The 20,667-nt window shown below is 41.2% G+C and overlaps 1 protein-coding gene across 6 annotated transcripts in view; it reads right to left on the reverse strand.

Annotated features, from left to right (window-relative positions):
- nid2a (nidogen 2a (osteonidogen)) overlaps positions 1 to 20,667 on the reverse strand; it is a 113,210-nt gene that overhangs the window by 73,972 nt on the left and 18,571 nt on the right. For all 6 annotated transcript variants that reach the window (XM_036962901.1, XM_036962900.1, XM_021584308.2 and 3 more), the window contains exons 5-6: positions 6,009 to 6,158; positions 1,274 to 1,519 (exon numbers count right to left, since the gene is read on the reverse strand). In XM_036962901.1, the coding sequence (XP_036818796.1) occupies positions 1,274 to 1,519; positions 6,009 to 6,158 (396 nt within the window). The remainder of the gene's footprint in view (positions 1 to 1,273; positions 1,520 to 6,008; positions 6,159 to 20,667) is intronic.

The raw sequence follows: 20,667 nt of genomic DNA on the forward strand, positions 1-20,667 counted from the left end.
AGACCCTCCCCATCCCCAAAACACTGTCCAACCTCAATGACCCTACACTTCAAGCTTTCCCTCTCTTCAACATAGTTACAACAATATAACAACACATGCTCCACCATTTCATTGACTATACACTCCAGACACAAACCATTCACATGCTGCCAACCAGATACACAATATCCTAGACGCAATTGAGCAAACTCCACCTCTTCCTTCCTAATCTGACCTTTGAATCTTGGTCCATCTAAATTTCTTAAGAGGGCATATGCCAGCCCTTGGGCTCCGAGTCCCATCTCTTCTGCCACACATCTATCAAAAAGGATCTGATCTTACATTTGGCCTCACCTCTAACTCGTTTTAAAGCTCTTTTGGCTATCTGGTCTACAATTTCATTCCCTTCCACACCCAAATGGGCTGGGACACAGCAGAATCTCACTACTACACCCAGTCTCTCAATTCTCCATAATAACAGTCATGCCTCCAATAGTAGGTCAATCTTATTAGATTTGCCAGATGATAAACTATTCAATACAGACAGGGAATCTGAGCATACTATAATTCTGACAGGTTGAATCCACAAGCCTCTTAGCTAATACAATGAGTCTAAACACACATCAACGGAACACCTGACTCAAATTAGCCTGAGAGGGGTGGAGTAGGCATATCCCCCCTCTGGAGACAACACAGCTGTACGACTTTAAACTGACTTTACACAAACATACAGAGTGACCTGAAGTCTGCCAGCATGGGGGCAGCCTCATTCACACACACAGACACACAAACGAAGCACGCACGCACACACCACAGACACACACACACATTCCTAACTATGCACATGCATGCAGTGGTGACATCATGGAGAACAGTTTTTATGTAGAGGTTAAAATATGTGGGTGGCAGGTAGCCTAGTGGATAGAGCATTGGACTTGTAACAGAAAGGTTGCAAGATCGAATCCCCGAGCTGACAAGGTAAAAATCTGTCATTTTGCACCTGAACAAGGCAGTTAACCTACTGTTCCTAGGCCATCATTGAAAATAAAAATGTGTTCTTAACTGACTTGCCTAGTTAAATAAAGGTAACATGTATGTAACAGTGCCACACTAACTCTGAGGGAGACTGTTGAGTGAGGTACTATGACTCTGATGAGAATTGGGACCCTCCTATAGTGCCCAGTAGGCAAAATTGGTTGCAATGATGCCATGTTCAGGTTGAATACTGTTTGTAAAAGGATGTTTTGTTAACGTGGTGACAACTTCACTAAGCGTCAGTAACATCATGACTCACCTGTGATCTTGAAGCCAGCCTGGCTGTTGGGCAGCTCCAGGGCAAAAAGCCAGCCAAAGAGCTCTCCGATGGGCGCCACAGGCATTAGTGCCCATCCCACGGGCTCGGGCACCTCGCTGATGGCGGTGTATGCCCGCCCGTCACTCACTACGATGTAGGCATGCAGGTCCACGCTGTTAAGGTCCACAGGGGTGGAACCTACTATCACTGTCCCGCTCACCTTGCCATTGACGCGATGGGGAGCACCTGAGAGAATAGAAGGGGGGAAAGAAAGACATGGTAACAAATGTATACTACAAATAATGAGTCAATGTATTGGGCATGCATCATAAAAGCAGATTTATGCTTAATCCGGTCAAAACTGAGAATGCAGTCTCCGCAATTCATGCTGCTCGCATTTTTCACAACGGATACCAGAAACTTTCCCCATACATCGCCTGTCAACCAATCAGTGTCTGTGTATCCAACACAAAACATGTAGAGAACACCACTACCACAAACAGCACACATCTGCACCAAATACAACTCCATAGACATACAAAGTGACAAAACAGACGGCAATGGAATTTTTAAAATAATTCCTGTATTTTTAGCTTAAAAACATCTCTTTGAAGTGTATGACTTAAGGAACAAACACACAGCTACTGAGGAAGCAGGAAGGGACATGAGTGTATTTTGGGCACATAGACTGGGCGTATAGGTACCAGCATTGGCATCAATTCCATTTCACTTCCATCCATTCTGTCACGGATCCCTCCAGAACTTTCATTACGCACACCAGGCCCCTATTCCCATTGATTAGTAATTGTATAATTGTGCCCTGTCGATTATTGTTACTATGTCCGTTCGTTCGTGTGAGTACCTCTGCTGTGTGTTTTGGCTTTCATGCCATTGTGGATTATATGTGAAAATATGGCTCAGGTCCCCACTTTGTTGACACTGTTGACAGTCCCAATTTGTCATGTTCCTCTATTTACTACAAAGCACCCTGTGTGTGTTTGTGTTCCTGTTCCATCAAAGCACCCACAAGAACTTAGACTGAATACACCATCCCGCATACATGTCTGTCAGTGTCTCCCACTGTCTCTCAAATGACAAAGGCTTCACAAGTACCACGTTTGACAAGTCTTGACACTCCAACCCTGGAATATACACAAGTTTGCCTTGACACTTCTACCTGGAACAATGTGTTCACATTTTGTTGTGAAACTTCAGCCTCTAACAAAACACCTCATTCCTGAGGATGAACCAACCCAGTGGAAAGTCAGTCAGGGTGACATCATCCCCTCCAACTCTTTCAAGTAGTCGACTGACTGTATTTGTCAAAGCATTGACTGGCTGCCAAAACATCCGGTTATAAAGCTAACATTTAAATACCACCCCCATTACTTTACATGCCCTTCGACACACACACACACAAACCCAAACCCCTGGGTTAATAACAAGCAGCCAGACTAATAAAGTGTGTGTGTGTGTGTGTGTGTGTGTGTGTGTGTGTGTGTGTGTGTGTGTATGTGTGAGAGAGAGCGTTTATACTGCTCTCCAAATAGGAATGTCTGTCAAGCCACGTCCAGGTAATTAGCCAGCTAGCGAGGGGCTAGAGGAGCTCGGCATGGCCCAGTGACCAATAGGAGGATTGTTTGAGGAGCCCACCACTGCATCAGAGGTGTTGATCTGGCAGGAAATGGTTGCAGGGCCTAGAAACAAGATGATGCTGTCATGTGAGAGAGAGAGCCAGGGGGGTTTGGAGAGGGGGAGGTGGAGACCAGGTTTTTATGGGTCTGTGAGAGTTTGGGTGAGAATTGGTGTGTGTGTATTTAGGAGACGGAGAGTTGTAGTGTGTGAGTTTCTTTTCCCTCTATGCAGCAAAAAGTACAGACATATCCCGCAAACTAACGTTTAAAGGTTTGGGGTCACTGAAATATCCTTGTTTTTGAAAGAAAATCACATTTTTAGTCCATTAAAATAACATCAAATTGATTAGAAATACAGCGTAGACATTGTTAATGACTATTGTAGCTGGAAACGGCAGATTTTTTATGGAATATCTACATAGGCGTACAGAGGCCCATTATCAACAACCATCACTCCTGTGTTCCAATGGCAAGTTGTGTTAGCTAATCCAAGTTTATCATTTTAAAAGGCAAATTGATCATTAGAAAACACTTTTGCAGATATGTTAGCACAGCTGACAACTGTTGTCCTGGTTAAAGAAGCAATAAGTTGGCCTTCTTTAGACTAGTTTAGTATCTGGTGCATCAGCATTTGTGGGTTCGATTCCAGGCTCAAAATGGCAAGAAACAAATAACTTTCTTCTGAAATTTGTCAGTCTATTCTTGTTCTGAGAAATGAAGGCTATTCCATGCGAGAAATTGCCAAGAAACTGAAGATCTCGTACAACGCTGTGTACTATTCCCTTCAAAGAACAGCGCAAACTGGCTCTAACCAGAATAGAAAGAGGAGTGGGAGGCCGCGGTGCACACCTGAGCAAGAGGACATGTACATTAGAGTGTCTAGTTTGAGAAACAGACAAGTCCTCAACGGGCAGCTTCATTAAATAGTACCCGCAAAACACCAGTCTCAACGTCAACAGTGTAGAGGCGACTCCGGGATGCTGGCCTTCTAGGCAGAGTTGCAAAGAAAAAGCCATATCTCAGACTGGCCAATAAAAATAAAAGATTAAGATGGGCAAAAGAACTGACTGAGGAACTCTGGGCTATACTCGGCCTTGTCTCAGGGTAAGTTGAAGATCTAGTGGTGTGGGGGCTGTGCTTTGGCAAAGTGGGTGTACAGGGCCACAGTCTCTCGACCCCTCTCTCTCCCTCCCTCCCTCTCTCTCTCTCTCTCTCTCGACCTCTCTCTCGACCTCTCTCTCGACCTCTCTCTCGACCTCTCTCTCGACCTCTCTCTCTCTCTCGACCTCTCTCTCTCTCTCGACCTCTCTCTCTCTCTCTCTCTCGACCTCTCTCTCTCTCGACCCAATTTCAATTCAAGGGGCTTTATTGGCATGGGAAACATATGTTAACATTGCCAAAGCAAGTGAGGTAGATAATATACAAAAGTGAAATAAACAATAAATATGAACAGTAAACATTCCACTCACAGAATTTCCAAAAGAATAAAGACATTATAAATGTCATATTATGTATATATACAGTGTTGTAACGATGTGCAAATGGTTAAAGTACAAAAGGGAAAATAAATAAGCATAAATATGGGTTGTCTTTACAATGGTGTTTGTTCTTCACTGGTCGACCGTTTCTTGTGGCAACAGGTCACAAATCTTGCTGCTGTGATGGCATACTGTGGTAGCACACTATGGTATTTCACCCAGTAGATATGGGAGTTTATCAAAATCGGGTTTGTTTTCGAATTCTTTGTGGATCTGTGTAATCTGAGAGAAATATGTGTCTCTAATATGGTCATACATTGGGCAGGAGGTTAGGAAGTGCAGCTCAGTTCCACCTCATTTTGTGGATAGTGTGCACATAGCCAGTCTTCTCTTGAGAGCCAGGTCTGCCTACGGCGGCCTTTCTCAACAGCAATGCTATGCTCACTGAGTCTGTACATTGTCAAAGCTTTCCTTAGGTTTGGGTCAGTCACAGTGGTCAGGTATTCTGCCACTGTGTACTCTGTTGAGGGCCAAATAGCATTCTAGTTTGCTCTGTTTTAGCATTCTAGTTTGCTCTCTCTCGACCTGAGCCCTAGGACCACGCCTCAGGACTAGCTGGCCTGATGACTCCTTGCTGTCCCCTGGTCATGCTGCTGCTCCAGTTTCAACTGTTCTGCCTGCAACTATGGAACCCTGATCTGTTCACTAGACGTGCTACCTTGTCCCGGACCTGCTGTTTTGGACCCTCTCTCTACCGCACCTGCTGTCTCTAACTATGAATGATTGGCTATAAAAAGCCAACTGACATTTACTCCTGAGGTGCTGACCTGTTGCGCCCTCTACAACTACTGTGATTATTATTATCTGACGCTGCAGGTCATCTATGAACATTTGAACATCTTGCTAGTGTTCTGTTATAATCTCCAGCTGGCACAGCCAGAAGAGGACTGACCAACCCTCAGAGCCTGGTCCCTCTCTAGGTTTCTTCCTAGGTTCTGGCCTTTCTAGGGATTTTTTCCTAGCCACCGTGCTTCTACATCGGCATTGTTTGCTGTTTGGGGTTTTAGGCTGGGTTTCTGTACAGCACTTTGTGACATCGGCTGATGTAAAAAGGGCTTTATAAATACATTTGATTGATTGACGTTGAGACTGGTGTTTTGCGGGTACTATTTAATGAAGCTGCTAGTTGAGGACTTGGGAGGCATCTGTTTCTCAAACTAGACACTAATGTACTTGTCCTCTTGCTCAGTTGTGCACCGGGGCCTCCCACTCCTCTTTCTATCCTGATTAGAGCCAGGTTGCGCTGTTCTATGAAGGGAGTAGTTTCAAAAGGAAGGTCTTTGTTTCTGGCCATTTTGAGCCTGTAATCAAACCCACAAATGCTGATGTGTACCTTTCCACTAAGGCAATGTGAACTGTGGAAACAGAAATACAGGTACGGAAAGCCAAATGACCAATTTCTCACCAATAACCAAAAATATTGTTCACAGATGTTGTATGGCTGACAAAACCACACTAATTCAAATCCATAAATATAATTGTGTGACATTTTGCGATATTATGACCCTGCCGGTGATCCTCGGAGCCTGTGTCACATCCTATACCGTCATCCCCAGGACTCACCGTCAGGTAGACAGTGACGACCGTTGCCGTAGAAACCAGAGCGACAGTGGCAGCAGAAGCCGGAAGAGTAGTCGGTGCAGTCAGCGTTCTGAGAACACTGCTGTTGGAAGCGAGCACACGTCTCCTTGGTCTCTGTGCTGTACTGGATCACTGAGAGAGAGAGAGAGAGAGAGAGAGAGAGAGAGAGAGAGAGAGAGAGAGAGAGAGAGAGAGAGAGAGAGAGAGAGAGAGAGAGAGAGAGAGAGAGAGAGAGAGAGAGAGAGAGAGAGAGAGAGAGAGAGAGAGAGAGAGAGAGAGAGAGAGAGAGAGAGAGAGAGAGAGAGAGAGAGAGAGAGAGAGAGAGAGAGAGAGAGAGAGAGAGAGAGAGAGAGAGAGAGAGAGAGAGAGAGAGAGAGAGAGAGAGAGAGAGAGAGAGAGAGAGAGAGAGAGAGAGAGAGAGAGAGAGAGAGAGAGATTATTTCCAAATATGTTCCTTATTTCCAAATATGTTCCTCATATAGATTTGGCAATGTAAGATAAGATGTTTTCATATTACTGGATGCCAATAGAGCTCATTGAATTCAATTGAAAGAAAAATAGGGGGAGTGAGAGATGGGAGGGAGGACGAAAGAAAGAAAGAGGGGAGGACAAGAAGAGAAAATAGGTAGAACTTGAATCTGTCAAAATAAGCTGACTCTGTTGGATGTGGTTGGGGGAACCCTAGGGAGGGTCAGAGCATGTGCACCATTGCCAGTGGTATAGTGCTATGTTTTTTAGGTGTTGGAAAATGTAATGACGTCATCATTTCTCAAAATTCGTACCGACAGATGTAGCCTATTAAATATCATTGTACAATAGGCCTATACATGAAATGCATCCTCCAATTGCAACGTCTAGCTATTACCACATATTATCTCAAGAAAATGTTATATTTTTAATAACCTCAAACACTAAGTTAGGCATACCCAATTTCAAAATAGTCAATCGCAAATGATAATTCTTCATGTTTTACCGGTGAAATATTCACCTTTATGCCAATCATTTGATCTCCATCAGTTTCATGGGAATATGTATTTAGATATTTTTGAATGACTGTTTCGTGAGTGAATTAACTTCTTGGTGACAGGGGGGCAGTATTGAGTAGCTTGGATGAATAAGGTGCCCAGAGTAAACTGCCTGCTACTCTGTCCCAGATGCTAATATATGCATATTATTAGTAGTATTGGATAGGAAACACTCTGATGTTTCTAAAACCGTTTGAATGATGTCTGTGAGTATAACAGAACTCATATGGCAGGCAAAAACCTGAGTCAAATCCACCAGGAAGTGGGAAATCTGAGGTTTGTCGTTTCATTTAAGTGATTGCCTATCCAATATGCTGTGTCTATGGGGCCAGATCGCACTACCCAAGACTTCCAGCAGATGTCAACAGTCTTTAGAAAGTTGTTTGAGGCTTCTATTGTGGAAGGGCTTCGAATAAGAGCTGTTTCAACAAGTGGACTAGGCTCTGGCCAATCAGTTGTTTACTGCGCGGTCACGCAGGCGAGCCTTGCCTTCTTTTTCCTCTGTAATGAATACGCTATTGTCCAGTTGGATTATTATTGAAGATTTAATATAAAAAGAGGGTTGATTGTAAACATCGTTTGACATGTTTCTACAAACTGTAATGGAACTCTTGACTTTTCGTCTGGATTTTGCGCTCGCGCATTGTGCCTTTGGAATAGTGAACTAAACACGCAAACAAAAAAAGTGGTATTTGGACATAAATATGGACGTAATCGAACAAAAATACAATTTCCTGTGGAAGTGGGAGTTCCGGGAGTGCATTCCGACGAAGATCAGCAAAGGTAAGTGAAGATTTATAATGCTATTTATGACTTTTGTTGACTCCACAACTTGGCGGGTAACTGTATGGCTTGCTTTTGTGGCTGAACGCTGTTCTCAGATTATTGAATATTGTGCTTTTGCCGTAAAGATTTTAAAAAAATCTGACACAGCGGTTGCATTAATGTTGGATCTATAGGGGCGCTATTTCATTTTTGGATAAAAAACGTTCCCGTTTTAAGCGCAATATTTTGTCATGGAAAGATGCTCGACTATGCATATTATTGAGAAGACACTCTGAAGTTTCAGAATCTGCAAAGATATTGTCTGTAAGTGCCCCAGAACTCATTCTACAGGCGAAACCAAGATGAAACGTCAAACAGGAAATGAGCAGAATTTCTGAAGCTCTGATTTCTAATGTCTCCTTATATGGCTGTGAATGCGACAGGAATAAGCTTAGACCTTCTGCCGTTTCCCCAAGATGTCGGCAGCATTGTGACGTATTTGTAGGCATATCATTGGAAGATTGACCATAAGAGACTACATTTTCCAAGTGTCCGCCTGGTGTCCTGCGTCGAAATTGGTGCGCAAAGCCAGGTGCAAGTATTTTTCCATTTGATTGAGAGGAGAAACCATGCTTCCACGAACGATATATCATCGAAGAGATATGTGAAAAACACCTTGAGGATTGATTCTAAACAACGTTTGCCATGTTTTCAGTCGATATTATGGAGTTAATTTGGAAAAAAGTTCGCGTTTTGAGGACTGAATTTTCGGGTTTTTTTGGTAGCCAAATGTGATGTACAAAACAGAGCTATTTCTAATACACAAAGAATCTTTTTGGAAGAACTGAGCATTTGCTATCTAACTGAGAGTCTCCTCATTGAAAACATCAGAAGTTCTTCAAAGGTAAATGATTTTATTTGAAGGCTTTTATGTTTTTGTTGAAATGTTGCGTGCTGGATGCTAACGCTAATGCTAACGCTAAATGCTACGCTAGCTAGCTACTTTTACACAAATTATTGTTTTCCTATGGTTGAGAAGCATATTTTGAAAATCTGAGATGACAGTGTTGTTTACAAAAGGCTAAGCTTGAGAGATGGCATATTTATTTCATTTCATTTGCGATTTTCATGAAGAGTTAACGTTGCGTTATGGTAATGAGCTTGAGACTGTATTCACGATCCCGGATCCGGGATGGGGAGATCAGAAAGGTTAAGAACAAGTTTATATTTAATTCTATGCAAAACATGTATCTTTCATCAAAGTTTATGATGAGTATTTATGTTATTGGATGTGGCTCTCTGCAATTTATCGGGATTTTTGGAGACATTTCTGAACATGGCGCCAATGTGAACTGAGGTTTTAGGATATAAATATGAACTTGATTGAACAAAACATACATGTATTGTGTAACATTGAGTCCTGGGAGTGTCATCTGATGAAGATCGTCAAAGGTTAGTGATTCATTTTATCTATATTCCTGCTTTTTGTGACACCTCTCTTTGGTTGGAAAATGGCTGAATGCTTTCTGTGACTCGTTGCTGACCTAACATAATCATGCTTTCGCCGAAAAGCCTTTTTGAAATCAGACACTGTGGTTGGATTGACGAAAAGTGTATCTTTAAAATGGTGTAAAATACTTGTATGGTTGAGGAATTTTAAGTATGAGATTTCTGTTGTTTTGAATTTGGCGCACTGCACTTTCACTGGCTGCTGGCGCGATGGGACGCTAGCGTCCCAAATTATCCCAGAGATGTTAAAGCAGATGGTGTTAACAAACTATAAGCCTTTCTTGCAGGCCTACGTTGATGCAACAAAGCATATCCGGCCTAGTGGCGGGCACTGTTGAGTTTTGGCAGCATGAGGAACTTGTTTAGACTATTCAGCTTCAGATAAGAAATGGCTGAGGAGGTGTTTTGGTGTAACATGCTATAGGCCTAATATGCTAGAACATGCTATTATATTTGTTTTTTTTATTTTTTATTTTTAAATACCTATGAATCATTATGTGATCTTGCGAGACACGAATCATGGTGCTGAAAGGACAGAACCTTAACCAAGTGGTCAACATATCGTTCTGGGTTTCACTACGCAAGAGGAGGTCCGTGGAGTTTTACGAACATCAAGGCAGACAGGCAGTGAATTTGGATCCTAGATCTCGTTGGTGAGATAAGGTTCATGCGGTGGATCAGTTTGTCTGAATACCCAATACAGGTGGTACGTTTCTGTAAGCTAAGCACTAGGACAGTAGGGCGAGTTCAAGTGCATCGTACAAGAGCCCCAAGTCCATAACAAAACTGTTTTGAGGACATTTTAGTTTTCTGTCTTTGGAAGTTACGTCGGATTTGGCCTGCTCAAAGTGGTCTTGCCTCAGACTGACGAGCCTCAGCACACGCCTACAGTCATTCATCATTCACACCACTGCCAGAGAGAGAGAAGACAGAAAAGAAAACACAAGTTGCCTACCTATAGGCTCTCATAGCCTACATATGTATTTAGTCATTCTATGGTTTTCATGGAATTTTAGTGGTCATTGTTCCAGAAATATTTTTACCGGCTCCATGTATTCTCAAATTGAAAAAAGGGAGGTAGCACTGCTCCCCCGCTCTATGGTAGCACTACATACCTGACCATAGCAGATCTGAGAACCTTGCAGAGAAAACAACAGCTCAGAAAACCTAAAACCCTATTAGCTTATCCTCTCGCCGTAAAGTAGGTTCAGTAGAAGTCAGAGCACACCCTCGTGACACGCAGAGAGAGAGATACTTTTACTATAGCTCTTTTGACAATATTTCATTTGATGATTCATTGCATCACTACGAACTCCGAGTAACTTTTCATTTTCTTTCCTGGAATGTTTTTGCAGGTTTTTACAATGTAAGCTGATGGGAGCCCAACTAAAACGTCAGACTCATACAGTAAATCTTTGTGGAGAAACTCAAACTTCAAGTCATTCGTCATCCAGAATTACGATAAACTAGCTTGCCAAACCCTTCTGCTCTGGCCCACTAAAACTTCCTAATCAATTATTTAAATTTAAAGCGCTAGAGCAGCTTGCCAGATAAGAGGCTAATGCTCTACACCTGCTTGTCTGCTTTAGCAAAACAACCCTTAGCAAGCTAGCGAGGAGAGAGAAAGACTCTCTGGTTTTCTGGATACTGCATTTCCTCAACCGAGTGGGGACTCTCCCTTTGCTCGGAGGAGCCTGTATGCCGGGCTTGTTTGCTACATGTCTGTGGCTAAGGTACACATACACACATGCACACACACTCATACAGATGAACACGAACACTTGTACACACGCCCACAACACTCACTCATAAACACTCCTGCCACATCTCACAGAGGAAGACTGGTAACCTCAAATAGAGGACGCTAACAAAGTTTTTCAATGCTGCAAGAGCTGTGATTATTTTGCTTAATTCTGGAGCAATGTGGACCGCCAAGACTTTCAATGTAGGACATGTTCACTTGCTGAGGACTACAGGGGTGAAGTGGCTACTTTTAGCAAACAGGTAGTGAACCTACACAAACTACTGGGGAATCCACGCCCGCCTACTTTTTCTTTCCTCTCCACCCCAGTAGCCGGACGCCGCTCTGGCCTGGTGGAAGTGTTGCCGCCGTGTCGGCTCCCCACAGCCGACAGGCTGGTTCTCTGCAGGGATCCCTCCCAGAAGGGGTCTCCCCCTTCCCTGGAGAATGGAGTTGGTGGGATGCTCCTGGATGACTTGGTGGATGTTCATCGGCAGTTCTATGGTAAGAAACACCTTGGTTCCCGGGGGAAAAACTATCTGCTATCCTGGAGCACGAGTACAGGATCTCACAAGGTTGCTTCCGACCATTCTATGACAGCTGCCAGGAGCTGATGCCGTCTAAATCCATGTGGGGTCAAACGGCATTAGGAGGGCTAGCTCGGGAACTTCTGAAAATGTATTTAAAATTCCTGATTCTAGCACTGATTTATTCCCAAAAGCGGACAATTATTTCAGGTCCGGTACCATTGTTGAGCCACAGGTGTGAAAGATTCAGCAGGCTAGCTCTGTTGGAATCACTTTTATAGATAACTTTGACATCTTCTGGAGACAGAATATGCTCTACAGAAATAATGGAGTCCATCCGAATCACCTTGGCTCCTGGACCCTGTCCACGCATTTAAAGGCTGTGTTGAGACAATGACCATTGTGTTGCTGAGTCGTCATTATGCTGCAGCAAATGTATGTTATCCCAGGGGCGTTGGCAGACACAATGTGAGTAACCTAATGTACTTGTATGTCCCTCTAACTATCCGGAATACCTCTATTGATCCTACAGCTATTTTATGCAGTAATCATGCCTATTTTTCCAGAGATACTGTTCGCACTGAGACGGTGTACCCTAGTAGGAAGTCCACAGTGTAATATGTGCATGTATACTTCTGCTAAGCTTCCCAGTAAAGCAATAAAAAACAATCAAGCATCCAAGAAAAGTGCTAAAAATATCCCACGTGCATATGTAGCATAAGAAACAAGGTTCATGAAATCAATAACTTGCTAGTATCAGATCTCTGAAACTCACTTAGATAATACAGTGGTAGAAATACATGGTTATAACATTTACAGAAAATACAGAAATGCCAAAGGTGGAGGTATTGCTGTTTATATTCAGAACCACATTCCTGTAAAGCTCAGGGAGGATCTCATGTTAAATACTGTTGAAGTAATATGGCTACAGGTTCATCTGCTTCACCAAAAGCCCCTTCTTGTGGGAAGCTGCTGTCAACCACCAAGTGCTAACAGTATCTGGATAATATGTGTGAAATGCTTGATAATGTATGTGATATCAACAGAGAGGTATATTTTCCAGGTGATTTAAATATTGACTGGCTTTCATCAAGCTGCCCACTCAAGAAAAAGCTTCACTGTAACCAGTGCCTGCAACCTGGTTCAGGTTATCAGTCAACCTACCAGGGTAATTACAAACAGCACAGGAATGAAATAATCAACATGTATTGTTCACATCTTTTACAGACAAAAGCACAAAGGGCAAGAAGGTAGAGACAACAATACACCACAAAAAAACAACAACAACTGTCAGTAAGAATGTCCATGATTGAGTCTTTGAATGAAGAGATGGAGATAAAACTGACCAGTTTGAGAGTTTGTTGCAGCGCGTTCCAGTCACTTGCTGCAGCGAACTGAAAAGAGGAGCAACCCAGGGATGTGTGTGTGCTTTAGGGACCTTTAACAGAATGCGACTGGCAGAACGGGTGTTGTACGTGGAGGATGGGGGCTGCAGTAGATATCTCAGATAGAGGGGAGTGAGGCCTAAGAGGGGTTTTATAAATAACCAGTGGATCTTGCGACGGGTATAGAGAGAGATGACCAGTTTACAGAGTATAGATTGCAGTGATGTGTCATAAGAAGCATTGGTGGCAAATCTGATGGCCGAATGGTAAAGTACATCTAGCCGCTCGAGAGCACACTTACCTGCCGATTTATAAATTACGTGTCTATAATCTAGCATGGGTAAAATGGTCATCTGAATCAAGGTTAGTTTGGCAGCTGGGGTGAAAGAGGAGTGATTACAATAGAGGAAATCAAGTCTAGATTTAACCTTGTCAAACTGCAGGCTATGTACTGAGAGAAGATCAGTGTACTGTCTAGCCATACTCCCAAGTACTTGTATGAGGTGACTACCTCAAGCTCTAAACCCTCATAGGTAGTAATCACACCTGTGGGGAGAGCGGCATTCTTCTTTTTTTAACCACATATACATATTTTTTTGACACATATACATACATTTTACATACATGGTAATTTTATATATAACAATACATTACCAAACAAACTCTTTAATCCCAACCCTCGGCCACTCTCAGCTCATCCCACCTACAACCATAGACCATCCTTGGTTGGTTTCCATGTGCCATATATTTTTCAATTGTGCTGTGATGTTTTACAAAACTGTTGAATCTTTCTAATCATATATTATTCACAGAATGTGAGCTAAAGATGAAAATATTTCCACGAGTATTATTATATTATTGATTGATTGGCTATGGCTTTCCAGATCGCCCAACACTGCTATTTGAAAGGTTCATTTTAAGTGCATGTTGTGATTTTTTAACCATTCCTGAATCTGTGACCAGAGACAAGCAATACTAGAATAAGTGATCTATTGATTCTGTCTCGTCGCAACAAAATCTACAGAAATGAGATTGTTGTATGCCCCATATATATATATAGCATTCTGTTGGTGGCAAGAATTTTATATAATCATTTAAATCGAAAAACTAAGTGTTGAGTCTAGTGTAGTTGTTTGTACCAGTTCATAAACCAAGTGCCATGGATTTGGTACATCGAAAATCTCTTCCCATTTATTTTGCAACCTGTATGGCGCAGCTGTCAACATTTTTGTCCTCAGATGAAACGGGTATACAGTGGGGCAAAAAAGTATTTAGTCAGCCAACAATTGTGCAAGTTCTCCCACTTAAAAAATGAGAGAGCAATGTAATTTTCATCATAGGTGCACTTCAACTATGACAGACAAAATGATTTTAAAAAATTTAGAAAATCACATTGTAGGATTTTTAATGAATTTATTTGCAAATTATGGTGGAAAATAAGTATTTGGTCACCTACAAACAAGCAAGATTTCTGGCTCTCACAGACCTGTAACTTCTTCTTTAAGAGGCCTGCACCAGGCCGGGAAGACTGAATCTGCAATAGGTTGGTTTGAAGAAATCAACTGTGGGAGCAATTATTAGGAAATGGAAGACATACAAGACCACTGATAATCTTCCTCGATCTGGGGCTCCACACAAGATCTCACCCCGTGGGGTCAAAATGATCACAATAAAAAAAAATCACAGAACCACACGGGGGGACCTAGTGAATGACCTGCAGAGAGCTGGGAACAAAGCCTACCATCAGTAACACACTACGATGCCAGGGACTCAAATCCTGCAGTGCCAGACGTGTCCCCCTGCTTAAGCCAGTACATGTCCAGGCCCGTCTGAAGTTTGCTAGAGAGCATTTGGATGATCCAGAAGAAGATTGGGAGAATGTCAGATGAAACCAAAATATAACTTTTTGGTAAAAACTCAACTCGTCGTGTTTAGAGGACAAAGAATGCTGAGTTGCATCCAAAGAACACCATACCTACTGTGAAGCATGGGGGAGGAAACATCATGCTTTGGGGCTGTTTTTCTGCAAAGGGACCAAGACGACTGATCCGTGTAAAGGAAAGAATGAATGGAGCCATGTATCGTGAGATTTTGAGTGAAGACCTCCATCCATCAGCAAGGGCATTGAAAATGAAACGTGGCTGGGTCTTTCAGCATGACAATGATCCCAAACACACTGCCCGGGCAACGAAGGAGTGGCTTCGTAAGAAGCATTTCAAGGTCCTGGAGTGGTCTAGCCAGTCTCCAGATCTCAACCCCATAGAAAATCTTTGGAGGGAGTTGAATGTCCGTGTTGCCCAGCAACAGCCCAAAAACGTCACTGCTCTAGAGGAGATCTGCATGGAGGAATGGGCCAAAATACCAGCAACAGTGTGTGAAAACCTTGTGAAGACTTACAGAAAACATTTGACCTCTGTCATTGCCAACAAAGGGTATACAACAAAGTATTGAGATACACTTTTGTTATTGACCAAATACTTTTTTCCCACCATAATTTGCAAAGAAATTCATTAAAAATCCTACAATGTGATTTTCTGGAGAAAAAATTCTCATTTTGTCTGTCAAAGTTGAAGTGTACCTATGATGAAAATTACAGGCCTCTCTCATCTTTTTAAGTGGGAGAACTTGTACAATTGGTGGCTGACTAAATACTTTTTTGCCTCACTGTATTTTTCTATTTATACCAGTTCCTTTCAGCCAATTTGTATCTTTAATATATGCCAGGCAAACAAGTTCCCTACCTTGTCCCTTTTCCACTTACCTCCTCCATTTTTGTGGTAGTGCAATCAGTTGGATTAAAATTTGGATTGAGCAGATAATTCCATATATTTTCGACAACTGCATATAACTCCTCCATTTCTATTCATAACGTTAATTTTTTTATTCCATAAAGAATGTTTTTATTAGTCAATATATTTGAGTTTAACCTTAACATTTGTTCTATCTTTTCTGGAGGATAAAACTGAAATTGTAACCATCTTTGTATGGCTTGTTTAAGAAAGGGCGATACTTTAAACAAAATTAAATTTTAAATTAGTCGGAAATGAGAAGTTGTAATCTGTATGAAGGATGAGCTTTTCTTAATAATCTACTGGAGAACCATTTTGGGTTTAAGTATATTCATTATATAAGTAGGCACATACAGTGCCTTGCGAAAGTATTCGGCCCCCTTGAACTTTGCGACCTTTTGCCACATTTCAGGCTTCAAACATAAAGATATAAAACTGTATTTTTTTGTGAAGAATCAACAACAAGTGGGACACAATCATGAAGTGGAACGACATTTATTGGATATTTCAAACTTTTTTAACAAATCAAAAACTGAAAAAGTGGCCGTGCAAAATTATTCATCCCCCTTAAGTTAATATTTTGTAGCGCCACCTTTTGCTGCGATTACAGCTGTAAGTCGCTTGGGGTATGTCTCTATCAGTTTTGCACATTGAGAGACTGACATTTTTTCCCATTCCTCCTTGCAAAACAGCTCGAGCTCAGTGAGGTTGGATGGAGAGCATTTGTGAACAGCAGTTTTCAGTTCTTTCCACAGATTCTCGATTGGATTCAGGTCTGGACTTTGACTTGGCCATTCTAACACCTGGATATGTTTATTTTTTAACCATTCCATTGTAGATTTTGCTTTATGTTTTGGATCATTGTCTTGTTGGAAGACAAATCTCCGTCCCAGTCTCAGGTCTTTTGCAGACTCCATAAGGAGTCTTCCAGAATGGTCCTGTATTTGGCTCCATCCATCTTCCCATCAATTTTAATCTTCCCTGTCCCTGCTGAAGAAAAGCAGGCCCAAACCATGATGCTGCCACCACCATGTTTGACAGTGGGGATGGTGTGTTCAGCTGTGTTGCTTTTACGCCAAACATAACGTTTTGCATTGTTGCCAAAAAGTTCAATTTTGGTTTCATCTGACCAGAGCACCTTCTTCCACATGTTTGGTGTGTCTCCCAGGTGGCTTGTGGCAAACCTTAAACGACACTTTTTATGGATATCTTTAAGAAATGGCTTTCTTCTTGCCACTCTTCCATAAAGGCCAGATTTGTGCAATATACGACTGATTGTTGTCCTATGGACAGAGTCTCCCACCTCAGCTGTAGATCTCTGCAGTTCATCCAGAGTGATCAAGGGCGTCTTGGCTGCATCTCTGATCAGTCTTCTCCTTGTATGAGCTGAAAGTTTAGAGGGACGGCCAGGTCTTGGTAGATTTGCAGTGATCTGATACTCCTTCCATTTCAATATTATCGCTTGCACAGTGCTCCTTGGGATGTTTAAAGCTTGGGAAATATTTTTGTATCCAAATCCGGCTTTAAACTTTTTCACAACAGTATCTCGGACCTGCCTGGTGTGTTCCTTGTTCTTCATGATGCTCTCTGCGCTTTTAACGGACCTCTGAGACTATCACAGTGCAGGTGCATTTATACGGAGACTTGATTACACACAGGTGGATTGTATTTATCATCATTAGTCATTTAGGTCAACATTGGATCATTCAGAGATCCTCACTGAACTTCTGGAGAGAGTTTGCTGCACTGAAAGAAATTTTGCACGCCCAATTTTTCAGTTTTTGATTTGTTAAAAAAGTTTGAAATATCCAATAAATGTCGTTCCACTTCATGATTGTGTCCCACTTGTTGTTGATTCTTCACAAAAAAATACAGTTTTATGTTTGAAGCCTGAAATGTGGCAAAAGTTCGCAAAGTTCAAGGGGGCCGAAGACTTTCGCAAGGCACTGTATATTTTGTCTGGCTTAGCATTCCAAAAAAAATATTTTTTGCTCATATGATTTTAAAAATGAATCATTTGGAGTAGGCAATGCCATTAGTAAGTAAGTAAACTGTAATAGGACCAAAGAATAAATCAATGTAATTTTTCCATAAATACCTCTCCATGGTTGCAATATCTTATCTATTTTTGATAACTTTCTATTGAAATGAATTGTGGTAAGTTCATTTATATTTTTCTAGATGTGAAAACCAAGTATGTCTACTTCACCATCCGCCCATTTTATTGGTAAACTGCACGGTAGTGTAAACACTATTTTTTTTATGATCCAACATGAAATATGGTACACTTGCCATAATTAGGTTTTAATCCAGAGAAGCTAGAAAACTAATCAAGATCTTCAATGAGACTGTGCAGGGATCCAGATTGCAAAAGTATTCCATGCATTTCTATATAAATTCTAATCATAATTTGTCAAAACCCTTTTTAAAATCTACTATGACGACCAGACCTGGTATCTTCAATGTTTCATAATGTTCAATTGTTTCAAGTAATTGTCGTACATTATCTCCAATATAAGATTTTATTGCCTCAAAAAGTTCCTGTTCTGTAAATTATCCTTCACACCGGTCTTTCTGTAAATTTGTTAATTTTACATTATTATTATTATGAAAGAAATCCTTACAGCTATCATCATTCAGTGGAAATGGAGACTGAAAAGAAAACACGCTTAAAATATTTTGCTTCCTCTTTCAAAATATAATTTGTTGAATCATGGATAACTCCATTTGTAATGTGTTTCTGTAAATTCTTTTTGGTAGAATTTCTGTGTTGAAGATTCAAGAAAATTTTTATGCATTTTTTCCCCATTTTCCATAAAATTAGCTTTATTTTTGTAATACATTACACTTGATCATTCTTGAATAACTACCTCCATTTCTTTTTGTTTTTCCTCTAACCTATTTCGTGCCTCTATAGTACAGTTCCATTACCATCTACCTCCGCTGTTACTTCTCTATTTCCTTTATTAGTCTAATCTCTTTTGACCTAAACTGCTTTTATTTTAATGATGAGTACTGTATTGAATGGCCTCTAAAAGTACATTTGAAAGTGTCCCATACAATAAGGGGATCTGCTGTACCTACTGAATGTTGTAGAAAAAAAGTAAATTATTCATTATTTTGTCTTAGTTAACAAATTGTCATCCCAAAGGCTTTGATTCATTTTCCAATATCCCCATTCACATGGAAATTCTGTAAGAGTTATATGGAGGCCAATTAGATGGTGATCCGGTCGCATTCAGTCTGCTATTAATACTTTTTAAACTTTTGATGCCAGCAAGAACGAGACTAGGAAGTAATCAAGACGTCTAGCTTGATTAAGCCTCCTCCATGTATATCTCACTAGGTCAGGGTTTTTCAACCTCCATATATCCACGATCTTTGTAATCGCCTTAAGTGCTTGAGGGTGATCATTTGTAGAATTATTTCCTTTACGATCCATTGAGGTACTTAAAACAATATTATAATCTCCCACCATAATAATAGATTATTTTGTTGCTTGTGAGCTCAAAAGATTATTATATATATTTTAGAAAAAGTGTGGATCATCATTATTTGGCCCATATAGATTATTTAGCCAGATCTGTTTTTGGTCCAGTAGCATATTTAGTATAATCCATCTTCCTTGCGGATCTGTTTGCACAATCAGATCAAAATTTGTATTAATTAGTATAATCACCACTTTTAAATTTCTTTGTCCATGACAAAAATATATTTCTCCCTCCCAGTCCTTTTTCCACCCAACCTCATCTATATTTGTAGAATGAGTTTCCTGTAAACAACAGATTATATTCTTTCTCTTTTAGCCATGTAAAAATGTATCTTCTTTATTTATGATCTGCTAAGCCATTACAGCTTGCTATACTTATTTCCCCACTTACCACAACCAATGTTTGTAAACTTACCATTAAAAAGTACAATGATAATTAAGTGTCCATATAGCTGTATCATAATAATGTGCACTGTTAAGCATACTGTAGCTGCAACTTTGTAAACCTCCAATTGTCCTAATATTCCACCCACTAAAACCTCCCCCATATCTAGGTCTGTTGTCACTAAGACCATCAGACCATCTCCCTGACTCATGACGCACATTTGTGTCCTAAGGCAAACCCTTGGCCGCCAATTTCTGTTGACCAGAGGGAAATATGGGTAGTCCCATGATAACATAATCTATGAGGATGCCTAAGAGAACTAACCAAATAAAATGGAAAACAGTCAGGAAAAAATGTGTAACAATAATAACAGCACGATCTTATGCATGCTAATATTTGAAAGCCCTAGCAAGGCTCTAACAGGCTGACCACACTGCTCGCATCGCGTGCGCAAGCGTTGCAAAAATAAATGTAGAAATCTAAGTTATTCAATGATTTCACCCACACTGCTCGTGGGCGCCAACGAGCGTCTGTTTTGCCAAGGACTACAATAGAAATCAGTTCTATTTCTGACGCAGATCGCACTGCAAGTCCTGCCTCTCCCATCTCCTCATTGGTTTATAGAAGCAGGTACCCACGTGCCATCTCCTCATTGGTTATACCCACGTGGGTGACTGAAAGACGAACAAGGTCTGTGGCGGTAATGGACCTAATTTATCAAAGATGCCAAGTGCAATATAAAGTCAAGAGAAGAAAAAGAAGGAAAAAGGAACATAGATTCTAACGGCCGCTAATGACTGCAAGTAAATATTCTGCTTAGGCATCACATTATATCCTATTGTATCATGCTATGGCTGTGCCAGAGCCAACCGCAAGCCAACCCCGGGCACTCTCTTATAGGAAAGCATACTCAAGTTCTACTCACAATCGATTCCGACACAGCCACGGCACGACAGCCAAGAACACATGCAGTACTGACAATCCAGAACGAGTAAACCTGTAAAACCAACCCGCTCTCCACCTAC

This window comes from Oncorhynchus mykiss, chromosome 25 (genome assembly GCF_013265735.2).
Source record: "Oncorhynchus mykiss isolate Arlee chromosome 25, USDA_OmykA_1.1, whole genome shotgun sequence".
Lineage (NCBI taxonomy): Eukaryota > Metazoa > Chordata > Actinopteri > Salmoniformes > Salmonidae > Oncorhynchus > Oncorhynchus mykiss.